At 44.3% G+C, this 27,779-nt stretch overlaps 1 protein-coding gene across 2 annotated transcripts in view; it reads right to left on the reverse strand.

The window, feature by feature from the left end:
- LOC311235039 (protein HID1-like) overlaps positions 1 to 27,779 on the reverse strand; it is a 62,220-nt gene that overhangs the window by 7,699 nt on the left and 26,742 nt on the right. The window contains exons 7-17 of one of the 2 annotated variants that reach the window (XM_084322355.1): positions 27,362 to 27,590; positions 26,269 to 26,325; positions 25,256 to 25,396; positions 15,542 to 15,632; positions 15,102 to 15,253; positions 12,844 to 12,922; positions 11,307 to 11,471; positions 9,529 to 9,780; positions 8,553 to 9,202; positions 8,342 to 8,428; positions 7,004 to 7,095 (exon numbers count right to left, since the gene is read on the reverse strand). In XM_084322355.1, the coding sequence (XP_084178481.1) occupies positions 7,004 to 7,095; positions 8,342 to 8,428; positions 8,553 to 9,202; positions 9,529 to 9,780; positions 11,307 to 11,471; positions 12,844 to 12,922; positions 15,102 to 15,253; positions 15,542 to 15,632; positions 25,256 to 25,396; positions 26,269 to 26,325; positions 27,362 to 27,590 (1,995 nt within the window). Of the gene's footprint in view, positions 1 to 7,003; positions 7,096 to 8,341; positions 8,432 to 8,552; positions 9,203 to 9,528; positions 9,781 to 11,306; positions 11,472 to 12,843; positions 12,923 to 15,101; positions 15,254 to 15,541; positions 15,633 to 25,255; positions 25,397 to 26,268; positions 26,326 to 27,361; positions 27,591 to 27,779 lie in introns of both variants that reach the window. The other variant, XM_084322354.1, reaches the window with a different exon arrangement.

The raw sequence follows: 27,779 nt of genomic DNA on the forward strand, positions 1-27,779 counted from the left end.
TTCTCTGCATCCTTTTTATTTACGAAAGGTCTTACTTTCGCTATGTTTCTTAGGTGGAAGAATGACGTTTTCATGGCCTTATTTATATGAGATTTAAAGGTCAGGTCTGAGTCCAAGATGACACCTAGGCTTGTAACCTCAGTCTTTACATAGGATGACAGACTCCCCAGGTTTTTACAAAGCACTTCCCTTTTCGCTTTTGGGCCGATCAATAGGATTTCGGTCTTGCTTTCGTTTAATTTTAGGAAGTTATTGTTCATCCACTTGTTTATTGCTAACAGACAATTTGTAATGGACTGTATGGCTGTAGTGTTATTTGGTTCTGCGGAGATATATAGTTGTGTATCATCAGCATAACTATGGAAGCATACATTGTGGTCTCGAATGATGTCCCCGAGGGGCAGCATATATAGTGAGAAGAGTAATGGACCAAGGCAGCTTCCTTGTGCGACTCCAAAATTGCTGTCATATTCCTCGGATACATTATCTCCAAGCTTAACATAGAACCTTCTCCCCTTAATGTATGTTATGAGCCAATTTAGTACATGATCGGAAAAGCCAACCAGTCTTTCAAGACGACTGATCAAGATATTATGGTCAATCGTATCGAACGCTGCACTAAGGTCCAATAGGACAAGAATTGAGACTTTGCCAGCATCGGAGTTTAGCCTGAGGTCGCTAACTATTTTGGTAAGGGCAGTTTCAGTGCTGTGATTTGTTCTGAAGCCTGATTGTAGTTCCTCCATGATGTTATTATCTTTGAGAAAGGAGTTTATTTGTACTGAGACTATCTTTTCTAATATCTTGCTGATAAATGGAAGGTTCGATATTGGCCTATAGCTTTTTAGTTCGTTTACATCTAAGTTTGTTTTCTTTAGTAGTGGTTTTACTACAGCCGTTTTAAATGCATCTGGAAAAGTGCCTGTTTGAAGAGACATATTTATGATTTCAAGGACATGATTTGAGACACTATCAAACACCCGTTTGAGAAATGCTGTTGGTATAGGATCGAGGCAGGAGGTGGCGGAATTACACTCAGAGACAATCTTACAGAGGTCAGGTAATGTAATACATGTGAATTCCCCCATTGTTATCTCAGGTGGGTTTTCACTCACAGCCAGATCTATATCAGCGGTAATGCTTGCTCTAATCAATGATATTTTTTCATTAAAGAAAACTGCGAACTCTTCACATTTTGTGGCGGATTGCTGCGGTATATGGGGGGGTGGTATGTTAATCAGCCGGTCAATGGTGGAAAAAAGTACCCTGGAGTTACCCATATTTTCTGAGATCATTTTGGAAAAATATTCCTTTCTCGCAAGTTGTATTGCTTTATTGTATGCGCCCATGGCGTCTTTGTATAAATTAAAGTGAGCTGTGAGTTTGAGTTTCCTCCATTTTCGCTCGGCTATCCTACATTTTCTCTTGTTATCTTTAACATTGGTTTTATTTAGCCATGGAGAGATTCTATCAGTTTTTACCTTTTTAACCTTTAGAGGGGCAACAGTATCTAACACTGTTGACAAGGTGCTGTGGAAGTTTTGCACTTTCTGATTTATGGAGGATTCACTGCATTGGTCATATGATTTCATCATACTAGAGAATTTTGCTTCAGCTCTAGCGTCCAGAAGCCTTCTGTGAACTATGAATTCGCTTCTGGTCTTATGTAATATTAGGCTTGTACCATAGAACACACAATAATGGTCAGAAATTGGAATTTGTTTTACTGATACATTCTCAATGTTTAGCCCTGTTGTTATTAGTAGGTCCAGAGTGTTGCCATGTTGGTGGGTGGCCTCGTGAACATGTTGCATCAGTCCAAAACTGTCCAGTAGGTTCAGAAACTCACAACCCCTGGGGTCATCCTTTTTGTTGATATGAATGTTTAGATCTCCATTAAGAATGATTCTATCATACCTGGTAATGCAGATCGATATGAGTTCTGAAAATTCCTGTATGAAGAGTGGCGAGTACCTTGGTGGTCGATACAATGTCACACATATTACTGGCATTTCTGTTTTCAATACAATAGCAAGGTATTCAAATGATAAAAATGTTCCCAGGTCAATATCATTGCACACAAATTGAGTGGAGATGATTGCTGCTATTCCGCCTCCCCTCCCACTCTGTCTGTTTGATTGATAGAATTTAAAATTGGAAGGGCAGGTCTCAATCAGTGTTGCTACTCCAGTGATATTGTCTAACCATGTCTCTACTAAAAACATACAATGTACACCATGTTTTACTATGAGTTCATTTATCAGAAATGATTTTTGTTTCAGCGCTCTAATGTTGAACAGTGCTAGTTTTAGCTGTACGGGTTCTGTAGTGGGGTGTGAGATAGTCTGTGGTTGAACACTGATATTGATAAGGTTAGATTTACATATGGGATGTGATAATGAGTAATTGATTAGTCTTTTGGTGATCAGAATCGGGATGACACTCAACGTGTTTTTTTGTAGTTTAGGCTGCTTCTGTATATAGTCTACAGAGCTAGATATGGTTGGTTGTCAGGCCAGTGATGCTATACTTTGTATGACGTTATGTATTAGCACATTTACCCCTGATATGTTTGGATGGATGCCATCGGGTCTGTAATGGTCTTTCCTGGACCAGAGCAGATCAAAGTTATTTATATAGCAAAGTCCTATAGTAGTACAGTGGGTCTGTAGCCATTTGTGCAACCAGAACAGACGGCTAAATCGCTCAGATCCACGACCTATGGATGGAATGGGGCCAGACACAATGCATATTTTACCCAGGCTTTCAATAGTGAGTATTAGTGATTCAAAGTCAGATTGGAGTTTAACGGATTGTCTAGCCATTACGTCATTTGCTCCGATATGAATGATAACGGTGTGGGCGGACGGATATCTCTCGATGATTTCGGGAGTACACTCAAGTAAGTCAGTAACTTTTAAACCGGAAAAACAATACGTAATGCCGTGTGGTATTTGCAAAAACCTGGTGATGGAATCTCCGATGAGTAGGATCTCTGGCTGTTCCTGGATGCATTCCCCATCGTAGATGGCCAGGTTTCTATGGTGAAAAGCCGCAGGAGTAGCGTCTGCATTGTTGGCGGGGTTTGATGGTTGGTCGAGCAGCAGCGCCGTGTGGAGGGGCTCGTTCACAGCGGCATTTCCATCGATGACACTCGCCGTTTGAATGCTCATACTGGTATGGGCTGCAGAGCACCGCAGACGAGGACGTTTAAACTTTGGGGAGTCGGACCCATCGCGTGAGTCTGGGGAGTTTGGCGATGCGAGAGCAAACAGGGCAGAGCACTTTCTGCTCTGGGTTGTAGATATATTTCCATGGACATGAGCTCCGTTTGACGCTTGAGAAGATCCATTACTAGTATCTCGATGGTCTTCAGTTCCGTTCGCATTTCTGCGACATCTGATGTTGGAGCCATTTCCTCGAGAGAGTCGTGAGTACTGTAGCGTGTATAGCTGTAGCTATGGCAACAACAAGCGCCGATAGCTTTAGGTCACGTCCAGTAAAAAGTCACATAAAACCAATAAATCCAACAGCATAAACGATAAGAGCAAAAGTCACAGTGATCAGTTAAGATCACTGGTTAAATAATGGTAGAAAGAAAGAAAACAGTCTAAAGTTTTGAAAGTTTGGGAGGTCCGCAAAAACACGTCCGTTCAGTAGTAACCGGAGTGTAGTGGATCCAACCAACTAACACACAGGAATGCAGGAATGTAGGAGGAGCAAAAACAAGATGCATTAAGTAGTTATGTATTTGTCAACTTGTCAATGCAATTAAACTTTAAAATTTAAAGTTCTGCCTTCTTGTCTTCTTTTTAAAATGTTCCCATTAAAACACATGGTGACAACCAAACCCATAGTGTGTGACAACCATCCCCATGATGGGGTTGGTTGTCACAATGTGTCAGAGGGTCTTTGATAGGCGATTAACTCTTTGTTACTGTAGACACCTGAATATGTCTAACAATAATTCAATGTGTCTAACTCTAATTCCTTGTACTCTACTGTGTTCATGATAACATTGTGTAACTTGCTGACCCATCTTGATCCTCCATATCCTAACATTGACACTTAACACAATGGGGACCGGCCACGTATATATACGGCTTTCGGTGCCATGCGTTGTGGACCAAAGGCACGTATATAGCCGTGGCAAGTTGTTATTGTTTTATTCCATATTAATAACCGGATCAAGAACCCCGACCGGCTCTGCAGATCTACCCTCGTCTGTGGAATCGCGAACATGCAATACCGGCCAGATCCTCTTAGGGGCGCCATCGCTCCACTGCAGTATACCATGTGGGCGAATGGAAAAACTAATTTTTACCTTCCAATGGCGTTTCATATTACCCTGATCCCGAACCAACAGCATGCACCGTTGATTACGTTTCGAATCGCAGATTTCACCATGGAATAAGGGGATTTATCATCAACCAATGGACATATCGATCGACCAGATGCCGATCGATAACGGGGAAATGCTGGGTGGTATCCCACGGGCTGACGGTAAGACCCTTTTCACCTAAATTACAACCGGATCGGACCTTGCTGTGTAAGGCAAGCAGCCGATCGGTGAATGTGGCAGTTACACAGACACTGTTATTGGTGATCAATAATACTAAACGACCTCCCCCGCCGCCCCCCTTTCATCCATACATGCTTTGGGAGAGCCCGGATCATATGCAGTTTGTGTTATTTCTTTAGCATATATAAAACGGAAATGCCGTTGAATATAACGTTAGTAGCCTTTAGCTCCATAACTAGCTTTCCAGAAAATAGATGAGACGAAATCTGCGATAAAGCTTATATTCACGGCGCTATAAAATGACAACCTATTGATGGATCTTTTTTTTCTTTAAGCCATTTTGAAGGGACGGTTTATGAACTCAAGTGACAATGAGAATGGACAGATAGCAATACTATAAAGTATAGATATAGCTCTACAAAAAGACATCGGTGTGTTGACAAACCTTGGTCCTCTACCACCATATTAGACGGGTCCCAGCGGTCGTCAAAGTGTTAATAGTGGGACATGATACTGGACTGCCGCCAGGAGGAGCTGGTGCGACGTTGGGCAAGGGGTGACAACAGGTGAAGAAGGACTGGCTGAAGGTGGGGCTCCTGTAGCGGAACTACCTCTTCATCGTTTTCCACTGAAGGAAGCAGACGTGTAGAGCAGGAGCTCTCGACCCTAAAGACACACGGAATACGACTCCCATCACGGTGTGGGATAGTAATGTCGTATGAGATAGTTTAGCTTCCCAGTTAGTGCTTAGGGTACGTGTCCACCAAGAAGAAGAGACGTCTTACAGCCGGAGAGTGCTGTAGATATTGCACGCGCTGCGTTTTAGCTAAAGTATAGGCGGAAAGCAAGGGGGTCGCACTGACCCACAGCTTAGCTTCAAGTATAGGCCTAGGAGCACAGTTAGCTTGCGCGTCGCTCCACCCTCTCCCAGCCCAGCAGCGGACACCGCAACAGACGTCGCCGGACTGCACCCACCTCCAGCCTTATCCTAGCCGACGACCTCCAGCAGTCACCTGCCTAACGTCAACCCAGCCCGCCTCCTGCTATCACGGGTAACAATCACAGGACTTCTCGACGGCCATCTCACCACACGGACGTTCGGTGGTGAGAGCAGGCCAGCCCTTGGTTAAGTACACTCAAGCCAGTTACAGTGAGCGCTCCGAGCGCTGAAATGTTATCGGCAAACATTCTCTTTGTTCAGAGTGTGCCCTTTAAGGACGAAGAGAATAAGTACTTTGAACCGACACTAGTAGCAGTGATTAGGGGCGCCCCGACATTTATTATTTTGGGGGATGCCGGCTATAGATAGGACTTTTGTTTTCAATGTGTGCCCACTGTCTTTTGGTCAAATGTGTTGTGTGATAACGGGTGTTCCTTTATAAAATCCCATTGAGTAGCTCTAGTGCCCCTCTCCCTCTTTCCCCCCCTCTCTCCCCACCTACGGGTGAATGAACAGGTAGTGTGACCCTTAAAAAGGGACTGGTTTCAGTACTGTAGAGTGAGAGCACTAGGTGCCCAGTATTTCAACCCTTAAAGGGACGGGTTCCATTACTGTATAGTGACCAGTGTGGGAAGAGCTTTATTCATTGTGCCTTGTGTTAATTGCAGATTAAAATAACCAGTAAAGAGCGCTAAATGGGAGCACTGTGTGCGTGTCTGTTACTGTGTCTGTTGTCTTAACCCCTTTCTGTCCGGGTAATGCACTTTATTGTTTAACCCTTTCCCACCCCCTGCCTATGCATCATTGGGACAGGTCTCTGCTCGCCAATCAGGAAGGGTACTGCTTTGGGGAGAAAGTATATCATCCATCATTACTGTCATCGGGTGTGGGAGGGCGCAGGAAGTATTAGGGGAAGTGTGGGTGTGTGGGGAACTACTGCGAGTCGCCCTGGAGGGCAAGAAGGACCAGCGCACCCCCCCTAGGTTAGTGAATCCTAGGCCCCATCCACTCCCTCTGCTAAACCTCCACTCCAATACTCCTGCCCTACAGTCGGGGACTCAGCCGGACCCAGATCTGCTGTGTTCCCACTACCAGGTGACAGTGTACATCCACTCCCATAAAGCAGGGAAAATCCGTTGGGAAATGAGAGGGATACACATTTCAAGCCATCTTAAGCTTCAATTTAATGTAGGAATGACTATTGAAAGATGTTTTGATGATGAGCAATCCACACTAGAGTAAAAAGTGTGACAACTATCCCCGTTCTCCCCTAGTCTACATCCTCCCCAGACTGACAGTAAGGCAGCGCAACGACCAGGAAGGGAATTGGCATAACGAACGACTAAATTGGGGGATGGGAGAAAGAAAAAAGAAAACTATATAGTGACTTAATATTTGAGCCCTATTGCCCAGCCCTACATCTAGATCAAAATGATTTAGAGTTTAGACTATACCCTCAAGATTCTTTGTATTGTAATATTCTGTGAGCATGCTGTTACCAATATAACCACATATTTCCCTCAGTTGTGTGACTTCATTACTTGTCTATGCAGATCTTCTCCACCTGAGGAACCAGCACTTGCAGAAGCCGCATGATGGTCTGTAGAGGAAGCTTCGCCTTCCAGGACTGCACCTGTGGAAACGACCACGTGGTGGGAGAGGACCAGAAGGAGTTCAGTTCCCGAACGATACGCAGTTCACATTTAGTCATTTAGCTGCCGCTTTTATCCCTCATTCATCACAAATTAATAGAAGTGGACACGGACCAGCTAGCCTATCTGTTGGCCAATAACATCTCTCCCGGAGTTTTAAGCTAGGCTAGTGGTCAGTATCTGCTTCCATTCATTTGTGCTACGCTAGGCTATAGCTTGCAGCCATATAGCTTTCTACTGAACGCACAGAGAGGAAACTGGTATCCATCTTCTTGTCTGACTCTGGAGAAGACATTAAGCCCATTTCCCACAATGTTGACGTGTTCCTTTTAACTTACCATCTTTAGATGATAACATTTTGAAAACGTAATATGGGAGTTACATGGTTGTTTGTCTTGAGGTCCTCATTTGATGAGACTTTTAAACATACCTTACTTTAATCAGACCGTCGTCGTTAGGCCACTTGGCTGTTGGCGTTTAATCATTTTGATCGTTTTGATACATCGTAGCTCCACTGACTAGCAAACACTGCACAGGTTACAAAGCTGCTTAGGTTTTAGTCAATATGGTCAAGTGTTTTGCACCACATTGCAACCAGGCCACCTGCAAGCTGCTAAGATAGAGGATACACTATGCTACTACTATGTATACATTTATGTATACTATTATCGATAGAATATACTGCCATTCCATTAGTATTATTATGTTCTATTCTATCCATCTTATTTATATATTGTTTTTTTAAAGATTTATTTTTTTGCGTTTATCGCTTTTTACTACTGGGCAGTCCAGTAGAGAGAGAGAGAGGAGGAACGGGTAGACAAAGTGGGGGGAAGACATTCGGCAAATAACGACGGGTCCGGGAACCGAACCCGGATCGGCCGTGCCGCGACTCGTTATTTGGTTCGTCACTGGGGCGCCCCTTATTTATATTTTTACATTATTATTTTATATAATTATTTTTTTCTTATTTATATTTATTATCTTTTTTTTCTGCCTGTACCTCCCCTCCCTGCTATGATGCCTGAATTCCCCAAAGGGGATTAATAAAGGAACACTTGAATTGACTTGCCTACACTGTATCAAGATCAGCATGTTTATTTCTAAGCCGTCGTATGATGGCATCTCCACAAGTTGTTTACATTGAGCAAATGACGTACACACTTCGGCTGCATATACTGTATACATCTACAAGTATCTGGTGCTATAGACGCCAGTCCTTCTTACCCAGTCTGGAGTGGGACTCCAGTGCATGACTGTGGATGACACGCTTGACACTCGACTCCTTGCCGTTCCTGACTCTGCATGGAAAACCTGCTTGTAGAACAGGAAGCATGGCAGTCACTGGGTGAAGTGTCCTTGAGCAAGTTATTGACTGCAATTGCACTGTACAATGTGAAGCAGGAAAAAGAGATGAGGAGCATATAGAGGTTTTTACCTCGCTGTCTCTCCCCGAGTTGGACTCTGTGTCGCTGGCTCCTGCTATGCCACTACTGCCAGCTGCGTGTTGCAGACTCTGTGGGGATGCTGCTGGTTGCAGTGTCTGTGGGGATGCTGCTGGTTGCAGACTCTGTGGGGATGCTGCTGGTTGCAGACTCTGTGGGGATGCTGCTGGTTGCAGACTCTGTGGGGATGCTGCTGGTTGCAGACTCTGTGGGGATGCTGCTGGTTGCAGTCTCTGTGGGGATGCTGCTGGTTGCAGACTCTGTGGGGATGGTACTTGTTGCAGTCTCTGTGGGGATGCTGCTGGTTGCAGACTCTGTGGGGATGGTACTTGTTGCAGTCTCTGTGGGGATGCTGCTGGTTGCAGTCTCTGTGGGGATGCTGCTGGTTGCAGACTCTGTGGGGATGCTGCTGGTTGCAGACTCTGTGGGGATGCTGCTGGTTGCAGACTCTGTGGGGATGGTACTTGTTGCAGTCTCTGTGGGGATGCTGCTGGTTGCAGTCTCTGTGGGGATGCTGCTGGTTGCAGACTCTGTGGGAATGCTGCTGGTTGCAGACTCTGTGGGAATGGTACTTGTTGCAGACTCACAGCGACCGTGCTGCCATCTTCACACACCTGAGATTTCTCTGTCAGATTCTCAATTCCTATAAGACAAGAGACTGTCAGGAATAGATAACTGTTTTCCTTTTTATAAAAAAAAAAAAAAAAAAAAAAAATATATATATATATATATATATATATATATATATATAAGAATGTAGTAGTTAACTTTGCTTGAAGGAATGATAACATTGTGGCATTCAACACATCCAAAACTCTTGCACAGGTACGATAGAAGGAAACAACATGACGTGAAGACTAAACACTGCTCATCAGGCTCAACACCACATGACGTGAAGACTAATGTAGTGTGCATGATGTTCTTAAAGTTATGGAGCGCTAGCAACAAGATAGAACGTGTGTTTTATACCCGGAGTGGCTGCTAGGCTGACTTTGAATGTGCCAGGTTCAGCAGGCACGGCTGGGCTGGAGCCCTCCATGGACACGGCCTCTGTAGAGTTGGTCCTGGAGATGCTGGTGGCACCATTCTTCTTATTCTTCTTCTTCTTCTGCTGCTGCTGCTGCACAGCCTTCTGGATGGACGCAGGGTCCGTGGGCTGGTTCGCCAGCTGGTGGAAGACGTTGCGCTTGCGGATGATGGCATACACCAAGTTACAGTTACCTGTGAAGGAGACAGTGAGGATGGGGTAGCTGCGTTATTCTATATGGGCCGATATAAGGTGAAAAAAGACTTCTTGAAAGCGTCTATATCCTGAGGACGTCTAAAGACGTCTTTACACAGAGCATTTAAACCAGGTTATTGGCAGAGTTAACCCAGGTTTGATTTCTGTGGGACGATGTCCAACCTTAAGAATGTCTCACAAACTAGGACAACAGATGGACCTGAAGGATCTCGATGGTTTTTCAATGTATATAATGTATATATTGGGGGAGATGACAGCATCTAAAGGTGCCAGGTCAGAGAGGTAGATGTGCATGGTGGTGGAGGCGGTCAGAGAGAGAGGCAATGTATTTAGCAGCAGACTAAGATAGAGCCCAGTGCATGCCGAGGTCGTTTCAGCACATAACAACTGATATGACTGCGAGCAGGCAGAATGGAGAGATAGAAAAGTGGGTGACATCCATAGAACAGACGTCTAGTGTGTGTTTAAAGGTGAACAGCAGTTGCCATGACAGTGCGTCACATGGCCACAAGAAGAGGGGCGGGGCCTGTAATTGCTATGCCGAGATGATAATGATGATGAATATTGTAAATGTGAGTTTCCTTCCGGGTGTAAGTTAGATCTAGACACGAAGCTGACGTGAATCAGAGACTTTCATCCCTCCCTCACCCTCACCGGTGGGGGAGGGGAGATGACACATCATCATTAGCTTCGGCTAATGGGAGAGGGTTTTGGCTAACGACAAGGCTAAACCATTGGACTAAACAGCAGAAGAGACGATAGAATAATGAATTTAGTGTTCCATCAAAGACTTTTCAAGGACAATACGAAATAGGGTAACATCTGAGGCTTTTGTTTATGAAATAAACAACGATTCCAAGAGAGGTACTACGCCGCCCAGTGTCGAATTCTTATGTTGATTGCATTAAAGGGGAATGACAAAGATTGTACAGCCAGTATGAGAAGACAGAGAGAAATAAACACAATGCAGAAACTACACAACGACAACGATGGAGAGGTGATACTGGCTGATTGATCCAAATCTAACAGACCTGACCTAGTATTTGCTCTGTATAAAGTAATGCTGGGGAATTGCCGCAGGGAATTGCCACTACAGGCGCTCGAGGATGCAACGTTGTGCATGTGGGAGCTAGACTAGCTACACAGAGATCCAGTGATTCCCGCAGATTCTACTCTGTAGTATAAAGAAGATCATACCGGGTAAAAGGTGGATAAAGAATGCCTGTGGAAATTGCTCATGATTAATTAAACCCTTGCACTGAAGAACCATATAAGCCTGTTATATGGTTCTTTGTCTGAGGTACTCAATTCTGTCCTTGGTCTGGGTCTATCCTGGACACTGTAACCTGGGTCAGCTGTGTAAAGAGGGTATAACTGGTTTAAAACACTGCCAAACCTAAAGCTCAAGAGGAATTCATTACTTCCGTCTCCCCTGGAAGTCCTCTGGAGCCTGTCTCCCTTAACCTGGGCAAACGTCGTTTGATATCATCCACGTTCTCCTTACCGTCAAACTGATACTGGATAATGTTGTTGAAGACCTCGAGCAGGAAGAAGACCAGGTGGTGGTTCTGTGGGGAGGACAACAGGAACCAGCTGGTGGAGAAGGCCTCCAGGAGATGGAGAAGTTTGTTGGCCGCCACCATCGACAGGCTCTTCAGATAAGGCGATACTGAGAAGGCCCCCAAAAAAAAGTCAATACGCAATTACATCTTTTTATTTCATTATCATTTGTTTATTATTAGATCCCCGTTAGCTGCGTTGTTGTTGTTAATGCGAGAGCCGCTTTTCCTTGGATCCACACAGAACATCAGAATTGCATTGCACTACCTCATTACAGTAGATTTATTACATTAATTCCAATAAAATTGTAAATGGTGCATTTATATAGCGCTTTTATCCAAAGCGCTTTATAATTTTTTGTTCTTCACATTCACCCATTCACTCACACACCGACGGCGGAGGCAACCATGCAAGGCGCCAACCTGCTCATCGGGAGCAATTAGGGGTTAAGTGTCTTGCTCAAGGACACTTCGACACGCTGCCCCGGGAGGAGCGGGAATCCAACCGGGAACCTACTGATTACCATTGATTGATTGAAAACTGTATTAACAGATTGCAGAATGGGTACAATACAGTACGGCTCAATACACACAATTGTTAAGGGGATGCAGACCAGAGAAAGACTTTCATCTTGTTTACATCAGGGTCCCCCATTTTCCATTCATCATAACATAAATGACATACAGGTAGGTAGACAGTACAGTTGCATCAAGACATTTATGACATACCAGATCTACAAATATACAGTACTGTTTACGAGTACAAAAAGAGTAAAAAAAGAGAGTATATACATTTGAGGGGGAAGAAACTGTACATTGGAGGAGGTTGGGTAGGTGGGGTGGGGGTGGGTAGGTGGGGGGGGGGGGGGGGTTAGACGACTGCTCTACCTCCTAAGCCACAGTCGCCCCACAATAACTGACATTACGTAATGGTAAAAACTGCATTTAAAAACAAAAAAGAGAACTGCAGTGTTTATTTCATTAGGCATCGGACTGGTGTTGAAGTATTGGTTCTTATGACATGCCGACCCTGCAATGCCAAACAACCTGCCTGACCTGGCAAAGGTCCACCCAGGACTGACACGTTGTCACACTGAGCAAGTGGAAATATAAACATAGTGTGGCATGGAATCGCCCTTTAATTCGGACAGCGGTTCAGGAGGTAGAGCAGTCATCTGGTAATCAGAAGGTTCCCGGTTCGATTATGGCTCCTCCCGGGCAGCGTGTCCTACTGTCCTTGACCAAGACACTTAACCCCTAACTGCTCCTGATGAGCAGGTTAGCACCTTGCATGGTTGCCTCTGCCGTCGGTGTGTGAATGTGTGAGTGAATGGGTGAATGTGAGGCACAAGTTGTAAATCGCTTTGGATAAAAGCGCTATATACAGTATAAGCAGTCCATATAATTGCAGTCCATTCGATAATATGCAGTTTGCTCATTCCCACAAAAGGGGGCGACATTTCATTGTTCCACATTACTCACCATTCACTATTATTGTGAGAAGACAGTCAAAGAGGGGCTGGAGTCGCTGGTGTCCACAAGTGACGATCTTGTGGAAAATCTAATCAGGATGAGCAGAATTAAGATTTTTATGTAGATACTTACGGTTAAATACTTCAGTTTTTACAGATGCACATAATAATCATCTATAACGAAAGGGTAGTCATTCTTTCACAAGAAAACAAGTACTGTATCTGTAATATGTATTTAATTTTCAACAACAACAACAGTACACCATATTACTTTCTGTTCCCCCTTCCAGCTATATATAGCACTTGCAAACACCAAAGAGCATAAGCACAAACACAGATGCAACACCCACTCTGTCTGGAACAAGATGGCATGGAATGCACACCTGCGACACGTGCACAGAGAGATTGCAAAAGTCAAGCAGAGAAGCCGAGCACCCTGAACAACAAGCCTCATTGCACCAATAAAGCCACGAAAAGGGCTCTGTGGTTGAACAACAACAGATTCCTGGAGCCTTAATGAGGATGTAATTTGTTCCATCTGATGATGGTCTCGTACTTTTTGGATCCATGTGTTGTTGTATGTGGGAGGGTCTGGTTTCAGCCATCTAATGGTTATATACTTCAGGGCTGCTGTGAGTAATACTGTATGTTTAAAAATTTATTTATTGGCCCTCTCATCCATACCTTAAGATAAGATATTCCTCTATTAATCCCCTCGGGGAAATTCAGGCATCATAGCAGCATGGGGGGGGGGGGGGGGTACAAGTATGGGCATGGTAATAGTAGAAGCCATAAATACAGGCAATACAATTATAGTACAGTAGAAAAGTAAAAAATAGGCAGTGTAAACAATATAATTAACTCCGAATATAGGCAGTGTGATCAAAGGTGCAGATGAGGGTCAGTGTATATAATACAGTACAATAAATATGGTCAATAACACATCTAAATAATACTATGAGTAAGTAAAGTATACAGTATACACAGGTGCAGTATACATAAGGTGCCCTAACTGGCATGGTATGTTGTAGTCTTATATTGTAGTCTTATCTTAGATTATAAATGTGTTTGTCTGGGTCCACTGTAGGATCTCAACCCCTAGGTTGTGAACCGCTGGTCTATACCACAGTGGTATTCGTGGGGTCGCCAGAAAAAAAACTTTCATTTAGGACATTTTAAGTTCACTAATAGTTTCATCACTTGAAGTTAGCACAATGAAAAAATGTATAACCTATAGACATGTATGGGATTCACAACAACAAAGATCCTCTCAAATGGGGGCTTCCTGGGACAAGATCTTAATTAGCCCCTTTCGTGACTTTCGGTTTGCAAGCCTGTGGCTTTTGTGACCGGAGTCACTTGCCCACCCGCCCCGATCACCCAGTAGCGAAACGACCAAGCGTCGTCAAGGGGCTCGCGGTGTGTCAAGAATACATCAGATCTGAATTTCAAAGATACCCAGCGTACAATATGGGTCTAACACCGCTTCACGATGGGGTCTGGAAGCTCGGCGTTGCTAATAAACAGTTTAAAACATTGTTACTCGACGAGTGGTATTTACAGACCGAACGTCCATCTCCGCCGTTGGTGTCACAGCGCATGCGCACCATGCCGCGTTCACGTTACTGGGAAGAAGCGGAAGAACCAGTTTCCGACTGGGAAAAACCATTCACGTCAGCCTCCTAGTGGTAATTCCTACTAGGACATATGGGATTCTTTTATAGACCCCATATCTCCCACTTCGCGTCACGAATTGCGGAAGTATGGATGTGGGCGTTTCATCCATAGATATATATAGAGTCAAAGCGTGAAGGCTTCCTAGTTGTAGCAACGAGATGTCCTCTGGTTCTTCCGCTTCTTCCCAGTAACGTGAACGCGGCATGGTGCGCATGCGCTGTGACACCAACGGCGGAGATGGACGTTCGGTCTGTAAATACCACTCGTCGAGTAACAATGTTTTAAACTGTTTATTAGCAACTCCGAGCTTCCAGACCCCATCGTGAAGCTGTGTTAGACCCATATTGTACGCTGGGTATCTTTGAAATTCAGATCTGATGTATTCTTGACACACCGCGAGCCCCTTGACGACGCTTGGTCGTTTCGCTACTGGGTGATCGGGGCGGGTGGGCAAGTGACTCCGGTCACAAAAGCCACAGGCTTGCAAACCGAAAGTCACGAAAGGGGCTAGATCTTAATGAAATGGAAGGGGGGGGGGGTCCACGGCCTATTACGTATCAATTTGGGGGTCCTTGACACACTACTACTCACCACAATGAGGAGGTCGGCGTGCGTGCCGGTGAACACCGGGATGTCCATGGGAACACGTATGGTGTAAGGCTTGTTCAAACGCACACCGAAGTTCCTCTCCCCGCTCAGCAGCAGAATGATGAACACGCCGATGTGCATCAGGCCCACGCGGGCTGCAGGCACGACAAGACAAACAGACAAAACGTGTATCTTTCAGAGCCTGGCCCGTCACACGCGATTGATTGGAGGATCAAGAAAAGAGGGCGGGGCTTGAGATAGGCAAATTCTTTTCCACCTTTTGAGAGCTAGACGCAATTCATTCAAGCATGCAGACAGACTTACGTCTGTCTATAAATACGTGCACTCAAGTTACACATGCGCACACAAACACATGCATGCACACAACTGTATACAGTCAAGAATGTGACAATATGCACACACACACCAACAGTATGACTCACACTGATCCGCCCTGGCATCATTCAAGTAGAACAGGATGGGAACCAGCATGTCCAACACATCGCTGCTCTTCAGCACAAAGAACAGGAACTTCTGAAACACACACACACACACACACACACACACACACACACACACACACACACACACACACACACACACACACACACACACACACACACACACACACACACACACACACACACACACACACACACACACACACACACACACACACACACACACACACACACACACACACACACACACACACACACACACACACACACACACACACACACACACACACACACACACACAATCAGGTTTACATAACTTTGTCACATTGTGATGAAACTAAACAACACCATCGAGTGAAGACACGTTGTATTAACCAGCTTATACTGCCCATGTCAAGACAAATCTAATAATGTGTAGCCTTTCCCTTGTATACTACATACACACACCCACACGCACGCACATGCGAGTGCATCAAAAATGTATTTCACTTTATTATAAACCATTTGTAAGTCCAAATTGTAAAGAGCTTAACGGATGGGTTAACTTTTTCTTAACCAAGGCCCAATTATTTAAACATCGTCTGGCGTGGTGTTGACTAGTGCAGGCCATCATTTCACTGATCACTTCATTGAGAAACATAGCATTATTTTGCTGCATCCTCTCGCCACAAAGTGTTTACAAATTAAAAGTGAACCCTTTTTTAAACTCTTACATACTTTTACTCTGTAGACCAAACAAGTACTGAAGTAACTCGCCGTATCGTATGTAAACATAATACACATTCAACACAACAGCTCCTCAATGTGTGTGTGTGGTAAAGTTCTCAGCCTCATCAGAAGACTTCAAATAGATATGGTCTTGCTGCAAGAGTTCCATTTGAGTGACACAGAGCATAGCATGAATGAATGAATGAAAACTTTATTTAACAGATTGCAGAATGGGTACAATACAGTACGGCTCAATACACACAATTGTTAAGGGGATGCAGACCAGAGAAAGACGTTTGTCTTGTTTACATCAGGGTCCCCCATTTTCAATTCATATTGTAAAGCTGGGGAAACAATGGCATGGTCAAATATTTTACTCTGTAGAAAAGACTCACGCACATCCCAAGTATAGTCACGGGTGCTCGACTCAAATAGATATGTAAGATTGTGGAAAAAAAGTCAGCACCCCGTATGCCGTATTCCCAAGTTTAATTTACTTTAACACAACATTTTCGGCCTGTGGCTCCTCATGGCTATTCTGATATGAAAAGGGATTCCATTCCAACCAAACCTAGTTGAAAAGGATAAAGGGGGCAGATATATTTTAGTCAGGGGATATATGGGTGACCAATTGGTCACTATGCTTAATGTATATGGTCCAAATCAAGATGACCCTAACTTTTATGTGAACCTTTTTCTTAAAGTGACATGCACCCCCTCAGAGCTTAAAATTGGTGGTGATTTTAACCTGGTATTAGACCCCACAATGGATAAATCCGTCCCCCCTTAAACCTTTAACCTCAGCGGCCAAGGCCCTTAAAAAAGAACTTATTGATCTTAATTTATTGGATATATGGCGGGAGGGGCATGCATCTCAACGTAAATATAGCTTCTACTCGCACATGCACAACAGCTACTCTAGGATTGACACCTTCTTTATACATGCAGAAAAACTCCATCTTGTTTCATCCTGCGAATACTTAGCCATGACACACTCGGATCACGCTCCCCTTTTGCTCCAAATAGCCATGAGGGACTCTCACACAAATTCCAAACGCTGGAGGTTTCCTAACTTTCTAAACAACGACAAAGACTTTATCAAATTAATTAACAAACAGTTGGACTGGTATTTATTGATAAATAGAAACTACGCCTCTCCAGCTATAGTTAGTCCTCCTGGAAAAAGAAAATAACATCAAACCCAATTACGCTCACTAGAGACTGATATAAAAGCTCTTGAAAATCAACATTCCCTATTACAATCACGGACCTTATTGGATAAGATAATGGCAAAAAAGGCAGAATATAACACCATCACCTGGCAAAAGGTAGAAAACATTATGTCTAGGTTGAAACATCACTACTACGAACAGGGTGATAAGGCAGGGAAAGGGAGGACGCCGCAAGGTGTATACCTGCCATTAGGGAAAGTGACAAGGGGGAGTTGATTTGTAACCCACTGCTCATAAATTGTGCCTTCTCAGACTTCTACAAGTCTCTCTATTCCTTGCAGGGGGAGAAGAAACAGGAGATGTGCGAATTCTTAGACAACCTAGACATACCTAAGTTAATAAAAGGAACGATGGGGGACCTTGACAGAGAGATAACTAAACAAGAAATACTAGACGCCTTATCAAGTCAAGTCAAGTCAAGAGTTTTAATTGTCACGGCATACAGGTATACAATGAAATGCGGCTGGTCTTGCCCGCGACGATGTGCAATACAGTGGTACAACATATAATAGAGTCCAATAAAAATACAGTGGTACAACATATAATAGAATCCAATAAAAAACAACAGTGCAATAAACAGGTACATGGTGTGCCATCTCGGTATCTGTACATAGTATTTACAGAGCATATAGGACATGCTAGGTAGCTTTAGTAGTGCAATACACTGTTCCTGATGTTATACTAATTTAAGTGGCCTTTCCTCTGGCCATAAGTGTGCGTGTGTGCGGCATGAGTGTTAAAGTGGCTGCTAGTGTGTGAGCGTGCTCAGCGTGCGTGTCGTGTATGTGCTAGTGTGTGCTTGTGTGTGGATAGTTCAGTTTCTGTGTCTCTCAATGTTCATTGTTCAAGGCTCTGATGGCCTGGGGGAAGAAGCTTAGCCTAAGCCTCTCCGTCCTAGTAGCTGGGGTTCGCAGGCGTCTGCCTGACCTCAGCAGCTGGAACAGGCTGTTATTGGGGTGGTGGGGGTCTTTCATTATCCTGCAGGCTCTGGATTTGCACCTCTTGTTGTATAGAGCCTGCAGGGGAGGTAGCGCAATACCCGTGGTACGCTCGGCTGAGCGCACCACTCTCTGTAGGGCCTTCTTGTCCTGTGCCGTGCTGTTCCCATACCAGACAGTGATGTTTCCGGTCAAGATGCTCTCTACAGCTCCTGAGTAGAAGGACTGGAGTATCTTCCCCGATACTCTGAACTTCCTTAACTGTCTCAGGTGGTAGAGGCGCTGCTTCGCTTTCTTTACTACTGTGTCTATGTGTGTTGACCATGTCAGATCCTCTGAGATGTGGACCCCCAGGTACTTGAAGCTGCTCACCCTGTCCACGGTAGCCCCGTTAATCATCAGTGGTGTGTGTGTCTCCTGCTGTCCTCTCCTATAATCCACGATCAGCTCCTTGGTTTTACCAATGTTCAGGAGCAGGCTGTTGTCCTGGCACCAACGTTCCAGTACCTCAACCTCCTCTCGGTAGGCCTTCTCGTCGTTGTCTGAGATCAGCCCCACCACCACTGTGTCGTCTGCGAACTTCACTATGGAGTTGGAGCTGAACGTTGGAGCTATCACGACTACCATCAGGAAAAGCTCCGGGGCCTGATGGTTTCTCAATAGATTTCTTCAAGGCATTTACTAACAAACTGATAGACCCTCTTCTAGACATGTTCAACTACTCCATTGCGAATAACCAATTACCTGAAACCCTGGAGCAGGCTCTTATTATAGTCCTACCAAAACCAGGGAAGGACCCTACCTTATGCGGTTCATACAGACCAATTTCAATTCTTTCAACCGAATATAATTTTTTTACTAAAATCATAGCCACTCGGCTTGAGAGAGTAACCTCCTCACTTATTAATTCGGACTAGACTGGTTTTATACAGAATCACTCATTAATAGACAATGTGAGAAGATTTCTTAACATAACGCACTGTGCCAAATCCATAGAAGACCTGGTCATAGCGATCTCATTAGATGCGGAGAAAGCTTTTGACCGCATAGAGTGGCACTTTTTCTTCGCAGTTCTAATTTTTTTTTTACTTTGGCCCAAATATACTAAGGATGATCCATATGCTGTACCTTGACCCTACAGCCAGGATACAGACCAACTCCGAGGTTTCACCTCCTTTCCCCCTATTGCGTGGTACTCAGCAGGGCTATCCCCTTTCCCCTACACTTTTTGCGCTGGTAATCGAACCCCTGGCTATCACAATAAGGTCACATAACTCTATCATTGGGATTAAAGTGGGTCCTGAGAGCCATATCATCTCTTTATATGCGGATGACAGTCCTGTTTCTTACAAATCTTGACGCATCCATGACTGCCCTTATGGATCTATTGTCAAAGTATAATGTAATCTCAGGCTACAAGGTTAATGTACAAAAAAGTGTGGCCATGCCCCTTAACTCTCTAGCTGAAAAAATCCCAATGTCCAATTTCCCCTTCCAGTGGAACTCTCAATTTGTCACATATTTGAGTCTAAAGATCCCTAACCAAATAGATAAAACATTTCTTACTAAATCATGACCCACTACTTAAAAAAGTGGAGAAGGGGTGCGGCCGGGTGGCGCAGCGGTCTAAGCATCTGTCCAACACCACAGAGACAGTGGGATTGAATCCAGCTGTGGTGCTTCCGGGTTGGCCGCCCGTCCATACTAACACAATTGGCAGTGTTAGAGGGTGGGAAAACCCGGCGAGGGTGGGTCCTGGTCATTGTAAAACAGTGACTCCTACAGATCGGTCGGGGCGCCTGCACAGCAAGGTCGGATCCTGGGGGAGGTAGTGTCCTCCACACGTTAAACTCCCCCAGTGAGAGTCCGCACTGCCAGGTGAAAAGAAGCGGTGGGCTGGCTACACATGTGTCAGAGGAAGCATGCGATAGTCTCCGCCCTCCCAGACCGACGGTAGGGGGCAGAGCACGCAACGACCAGGTAGGGGATTGGGAATTGGCATAACGACTAACATTGGGATGGGAGAAAAACGGAAAAAGAAAGGGGGGAAAAGAGAAAGTAAAAATTTTTAAATAATAAAAAAAAAGTGGAGAAGGACCTAGATAGATGGATGTAGCTACCTCTCTCGCTAATCGGATGTGTGAACTGTATTTTAAGATGAACGTTCTCCCTAAATTTCTTTACCTCTTTCAAACCCTCCCTATTCTGTATCTATACATAAGAATGTCTTCAATAAGGCGGCTACGTGGCGCAGTGGGCAAGGCGCTCGCAACGAATGCTGGAGACTAGGCTCGAACAGGATGCCTCCTGTTCAAGCCCCGCTCTCCACATTGCTTTCAGTTTAGCTGGTCGTCCACAGTAATACACATTGGCCGTATTACGGGGAGGGAAACTGAAGGGTGGGGATTGGGCGTTGTGGACAGCGACTCCTACAGGTCGGTTGGTGCGCCTGCGCAGTAGAATCAAGAAGCGACGGGGGCGGGGCCCCTCCAAAGCCCAGACCCCCGACGCTGAAAGATCGAGCCGCGCAGGTGAAAAGATGCGACGGCTGTTACCTCGAGTATCGGAGGGGACTCGTGCTATGTATGACTTAGTCCACATTGCAGCCGGCTTGTGGGAGGCAAGAAACAACGTTCGAAGACAGGGGAGGGTTGAATTGGACGATATGAAAAATTGGGATGGGAGAAAAATACAAAATGGGAGAAAAAGTGGATAAAAAAAAAAAGAATGTCTTCAATAAATTACAAAGGATATCTGCATTCATATGGAGGAGGAAGGTCCCTAGAATTAAAATGAAAACCCTATATAATACCCCCCAGAGTAGTGGACTGAAACTTCCGGACTTCCAACGATATTACTGGGCTGCACAAGCAAGGGCATTATGGATTTGGCAGACTGAGTCAACTAATTCACCTGCTTGGAGACAAATAGAACAATGACATACGATGGACGTACCGCTGGCTGGTAATTCCTTTTATCCGGTCGTACCACACCCTGAAGAATAGCTCAGATAACCCGTCAGATAACAGTCATAAATCTTTTATTCAAATTCAGCCCTGATCATAACCATTTTTATTTTTAGATTTTTATGTTTTTTTGTAATGTCAGATTAAAAATAAAAAAATAGAGTTGTTGTTAAATCTGACATTACAAAAAACAAAGAATCCATCAAAATCAGTGTTGTTGTTAATCATCAACACTAGCCTGTAATAATCCCCCCCAGAAAAATCTACTCTGCATTTGATATATTGAAAATATTTCACTATTTGTGTTTTTAATTTTTTTTACAATAATTTGTGATGCCATCACAAACATTGGCATTTAAAGGGTAAAAATTTAACAATTATCCATTTTTATGCCGGAAAGACTTCACAGGATGAATGACTCAATTTCTGACCTTTGCCCTAGGTGCTCAACTGAAACTGGTAGCCTTCTCTACATGTTCTGGGACTGTAACAAACTAAGACCTTACTGGGGCTCAATATGGGAGACTCTCGAAGAGATCACTGGGTTTGAGATCCCATGTACACCTAAATTAGCCTTATTAGGCGACATGTATGACATCTCTCGTGATAAGAGAAACAAGGTCCGGTTCATCAAATTGGCCATGATTGCTGGTAACAATAAATTCTCTGATAAATTCGGTCTGGATTTAGGCAATATATAGGACAGATCACATAGCAGGTGGACGATGTAAGTCATTAATGTTGTTAGCTTTTTGCAGTATACCTGCAGTATACCTGTTCAAATGTGATCATAAATGTATGGCCTTCCCCAAGATCCGGGCAGAAGCTGTGGTTGAAACCGTCCGGATATTTAAAATATGTCATCTTGCTTCTTCTGAAACCACAACTTTATATTTGTCTACCCATATTTATTTGCATTGTCTCATGCATACATTGTTCAGTCTTGGAAAGGTGCTATGTATGGGTAATGTACAAAGAAAACATAACGTTTATGTAGTTTTCTTTCATTTGTTGCGGTCCTAGTCTGGTTTTGATGGGGGGGGGGGTTGATTTATATGCCTACGGCTGCAATTCTTCCTAGAGGGGGTTGTTTATTTTTATTTTTTTATTTGTAATTCGTATTGGAGCTTTTGGGTGAGGGGGAGGTTCAGGGGGAGGGGAATAGGAGGGGGGCAGTTTGCAGCATTTTCTGACTTGATGCCGTCTGATTGCCATGTATACTGATGCTGTAAATGAAAAAATTTAAAATACCAATAAACATATTGTTTAAAAGTGTTCTCTATGGGGGGTGAAGAGTGTTATGTAACAGTAATGATGTAATAAATATGCGCCACAGCAGAGTGGCCTGTGTCAGGGCTGAGCAGTTCCGGTCCAGATGGCAGGGTTAGAAGTGGGTCCGTGGAGAACAGGGTGTGAGCAAGATTCTCCTCAACAGCTGTGCCAGTCTACCATCGTCCCTGTTCAGACGGAAACTCATCTTACCAAAACTATCACGAATGCATTAAGTCGTGTCTCTGGGAAAATAATTCCTTCTCAGAAATAACAAACAAAAGAGACACAGCTGTTATAAAAAGCTGGGACGATGTTACGACGAGCAACCGTTCCCTTTGAGGTTGGTCCCACGCTGGGATTTATCATGGAACTTTATTATTCACAGCGGAAGTGAAGAAAGTCCATCTCTAAATCTTTTTAGTTAGTGAAAGAGGTAAGAAAGTCTGCAACATTTCACCTGAAGGAACATGAATAAAAGTGAAGTACCTGGGAACTAATAAGGAATGGTAAGGTAACATGGTAAATGGACTGCATTTATATGGCGCTTTTTTAGTCTTCTGACCACTCAGAAGCGCTTTACAACACATTCGCACACACACACAGACGGTGAAGGCAGCCATGCAAGAATAACAAGCTTGAAAGCTTGCAAGTGCCTGCTAGTACCTAGTGACCATCGTTACAAGTGGTGCCGTGACCTGGATAATATGGATGAGTCTAGAGAGTGAGTGTAACAAGGTCCCAAGTTAAATACCCACCACTTCACCACCTGAATTGGATCCTTTTCAGGTGTCGGAATGGATAAGACTGTGGTGTTTAACGGTAGTGCCTAGTGGCCGCCGTTACACAAGACCATGGTGTTTAACGGTAGTGCCTAGTGGCCACCGTTACACAAGACCATGGTGTTTAACGGTAGTGCCTAGTGGCCGCCGTTACACAAGACCATGGTGTTTAACGGTAGTGCCTAGTGGCCGCCGTTACACAAGACCATGGTGTTTAACGGTAGAGCCTAGTGACCACCGTTACACAAGACTGTGGTGTTTAACGGTAGTGCCTAGAGACCACCGTTACACAAGACCATGGTGTTTAACGGTAGTGCCTAGTGGCCACCGTTACACAAGACCATGGTGTTTAACGGTAGTGCCTAGTGACCACCGTTACACAAGACCATGGTGTTTAACGGTAGTGCCTAGAGACCACCGTTACACAAGACCATGGTGTTTAACGGTAGTGCCTAGTGGCCACCGTTACACAAGACCATGGTGTTTAACGGTAGTGCCTAGTGACCACCGTTACACAAGACCATGGTGTTTAACGGTAGTGCCTAGAGACCACCGTTACACAAGACTGTGGTGTTTAACGGTAGTGCCTAGTGACCACCGTTACACAAGACCATGGTGTTTAACGGTAGTGCCTAGTGACCACCGTTACACAAGACCATGGTGTTTAACGGTAGTACCTAGTGACCACCATTACACAAGACTGTGGTGTTTAACGGTAGTACCTAGAGACCACCGTTACACAAGAACATGGTGTTTAACGGTAGTGCCTAGTGGCCACCGTTACACAAGACCATGGTGTTTAACGGTAGTGCCTAGAGACCACCGTTACACAAGACCATGGTGTTTAACGGTAGTACCTAGAGACCACCGTTACACAAGACCATGGTGTTTAACGGTAGTACCTAGAGACCACCGTTACACAAGACTGTGGTGTTTAACGGTAGTACCTAGAGACCACCGTTACACAAGAACATGGTGTTTAACGGTAGTACCTAGTGACCACCATTACACAAGGTGCAAACCAGCTCATCTGGAACAGTTAGGGGTCAAGGAAACTTGCTCATGAGGTCAGGAGGAGCTGGGATCGGACCAGGAACCTTCAGATTACCAGACGACCGCTCTACCTCCTGAGTCACATGTCGCCCAGAACTACTGTATAACAGTAGTTAACAGAGCATAGAAGAAAGAATTATTTCACTGATGGTTAACTTTTAGAATAAGATAGATTGGACATTTTAATGGACAGTTCTTGGGAATATGAATGTGTCATTGGGAAACAAAGTAGAAGCCACCCTGGTACTGTAGGATTTCCCTGCACGGAGACATCAGGATCGAGACTTGAGTAACGTATAGTTCCTCATTAGTTCCTAGGTACTAGGGATGCTCGATATTGTTTTTTTTACCGATACCGATATACCAATATTGTCCAACTCTTAATTTCCGATACCGATATCAACCGATACCGATGCAGGGTTTCCCCCCCCACAAAAAATGGAATAATTTCAGGTAATTAACATTACATATCTCTGGAATTATCTTGTGGAATTAACACAACATTATGCATACTTTAGACAATAAATAAAATCAGAATTTGTTCTTACTTGCTTGCCTGGGTAAATAAAGGTTATAGAATTTTTTTCTTTTTGAAAACAGATACCGATATTTTCCGATATCACATTTTAATATCGGCCGATAATATCGGTAGGCCGATAATATCGGACATCCCTACTAGGTACCTAATCATGTATTATTGTACCTCCTAAAGTAAAGTGTTGTGGGATTACTACTCCTATCCACACACCTTGTTGAAGTCGCAGAGCTTCCAGAAAAGCACCAGCAGCTCTTGATGGAAGTGGATCTTCTTGGTGGAGTGGGGCAGGTAGGTCTGGACCAGGGGGTTGTTCAGAAGCCTCGCCAGGCCCTTCAGTATGAAGCTGAAGTCCTGAAACAAGACCAAGGAAGCAGGATCAGGTAGGTCTACGCGCTGGAGCCGGTTCACAGGTAACACGGCCTGCCGGCTCTTACAGAATACTGGAGGACGGTGGGTTTTGTGTTGGAAATGGGTAACCCTTTGCCTGCATGTTGTGGTGTGGATTGAAACTTCTTTTGATTTTGTGACCCCCAGAATCCCTGTTTGCTACCCGTCTGAAGCTTCCCGGTTCGGTCAGAACCCGGACAGAACTCTGACCATGGGACTTGGTAAGTAAGCCAATAGGTTTGCATCGACTACACTACTGGCAAGTATTTCATTAAAAAAATATGATTTAAATTGAAAGCATCGATTATAGTAAGTAGTATCACGCCTTGTCTCCATTCGTTATGTTTGGCCTGGTTTAGCATGGTATGGTATGGTGGGGTTTGTGTCTCTATTAGCTATGTTCATCCTGGCTGGGGATAGCCATGGTATTACTTGTAAACTCTCCAGGTTCACAATTCATACCACCAACTGTGGTACACAAGCTAAACCATGATGATACAACAGTCCCAGTCAGGGTCCAGCTAGGTTTGGCCAGGTTCTAAAGAATCTAAAAATGGAGGCGCTCACTGTTTTCCAGACAGGCCACAGCACATGGCGTGGAGGCAAGGCATTAGATTGATGCAAGTTACATGAAAACAAGGTCTTACTGAGGATATTAAAGACATATTATAATAATACCACTAATAATAAGTTAATGTAACCGTCAGCATTACGTTCAAAGTTGACACACGCCTTTTATTGTACCACTGCACAGGATCCAGTTCCCATCACCTCCTTATTGGACAACACTGCATAGCTCATGTATACTGAATCCTGAGTAGCTGGCTGTGTCTTACCTCCTCCCTATGTATCCTGGACAGGTAATTCACAAAGAGGTTATCAGGTCCAATCGGCTGAGTGGGGGGAAAAAGAAAAGAAAAGAGATTAGAGAAGACTTGTGAACAACTATAATTCTTCCTTTGCTTTTGTGAAACCAGAACTATGGCTGGAGATGGCCTGAACATATATTATAATATACAAGCTGACATAGGCCAATCTAATGGCAATCTAATGGCACCTAAACCCAGAACAAATCTACTAAAATCTTCTGTGACTTACAGAGCTATCATGGAATGGAACTCATTGCCAAGCTACTTCGCTGAAATAGAATCCAAAAGCACTTTCAAGAAAAAATTTAAATACCAACTTCTAACGAGCATGCACTGAACCCTTATGGCATAGCGGTGAAAACCAATTGACTGTTAATTGTATTTATGTTGATGGCAGTGAGTGCTGCTCAGGAAGCACAATTTATTTGATTTTAATTATTTTATTTTAATACTTTTTACTTGTACAATATCTTGTACAATATCATCCTAACTGATGATGATAATGATGTAATTGATGTTGATGTTGATAATGATGTAATGTATTGAATATTGTTTTATCGTTGTGTGTGCCGGACCCCAGGAAGAATAGCTTTTGTCAAGTGCAAAAGCTAATGGGGATCCTAAATAAACATAAAACATAATCTGAGGCATGACATATGAAACCCAAAGACAGTGGCAGAAAGTCCCAGGACGTATAGGACACTCCTGGACAGTGGAGGAAAACTCCAGGACATATAGGACTCCTGGACAGTCGCTGCGGGCATGTCCCCCCGCATTTCACTGTATGCTTGTATGCCGTGACAAATAAAACTCTTGACTTGACTTGACTTGAGAAACCTCAGATATGTACCATAGAATTTAATTTGACCCAATGTCCTTAAATGAACCATATCTCAATAAAAATCTATTTGTGTTCACATTTTTTCTCAGTGAACCCAACTCCTGTAAATCCCATTCCCACAAAAATCTCAGAAATGTATTTATTATACTGTATATTATACATTTTGGTTGAGGGTGGATTGGAAAGAGAGAACAACTTAGTGTAAATCCTCCCTCTTACCTCCGGCTCCTCCATGGCAGAGATGGAGGAGGTGTCCAGGGCCTGGAGGGCCATGCTGGCGGCGGAGCCTGCCTCATGCTCCAGGGTCACGATAAGGATCTGAACAGCCTGCTCCACCAGCTGCTCGCGGTAGTCAGAGAACAGCAGGTGGTTGTAGGGGATGCCGTAGCCCACCGGGTCGTAGGCACACACCACGTTTAGCAGAGAAGTGAACAGAGGCAGGGCATGTCTGGGAGGGAGGGGGGAGAGGAGAGGAGAGGAGAGGAGAGGAGTGAAAAGGAATGGGTGAGGAGTGAGAAGGAGAGGAGAGAAGAGGATAGGAGAGTAGGAAAGAGAGGAGAAGAAAGAGGAGAAGGGAGGAGAGGGGAGAGGAATGGGAAGGTGAAGAGATGATAGGAGAGGGGGAAGGAGAGGAGAG

The sequence above is a fragment of the Notolepis coatsorum genome, assembly GCF_963971535.1.
Source record: "Notolepis coatsorum genome assembly, chromosome: 10".
Lineage (NCBI taxonomy): Eukaryota > Metazoa > Chordata > Actinopteri > Aulopiformes > Paralepididae > Notolepis > Notolepis coatsorum.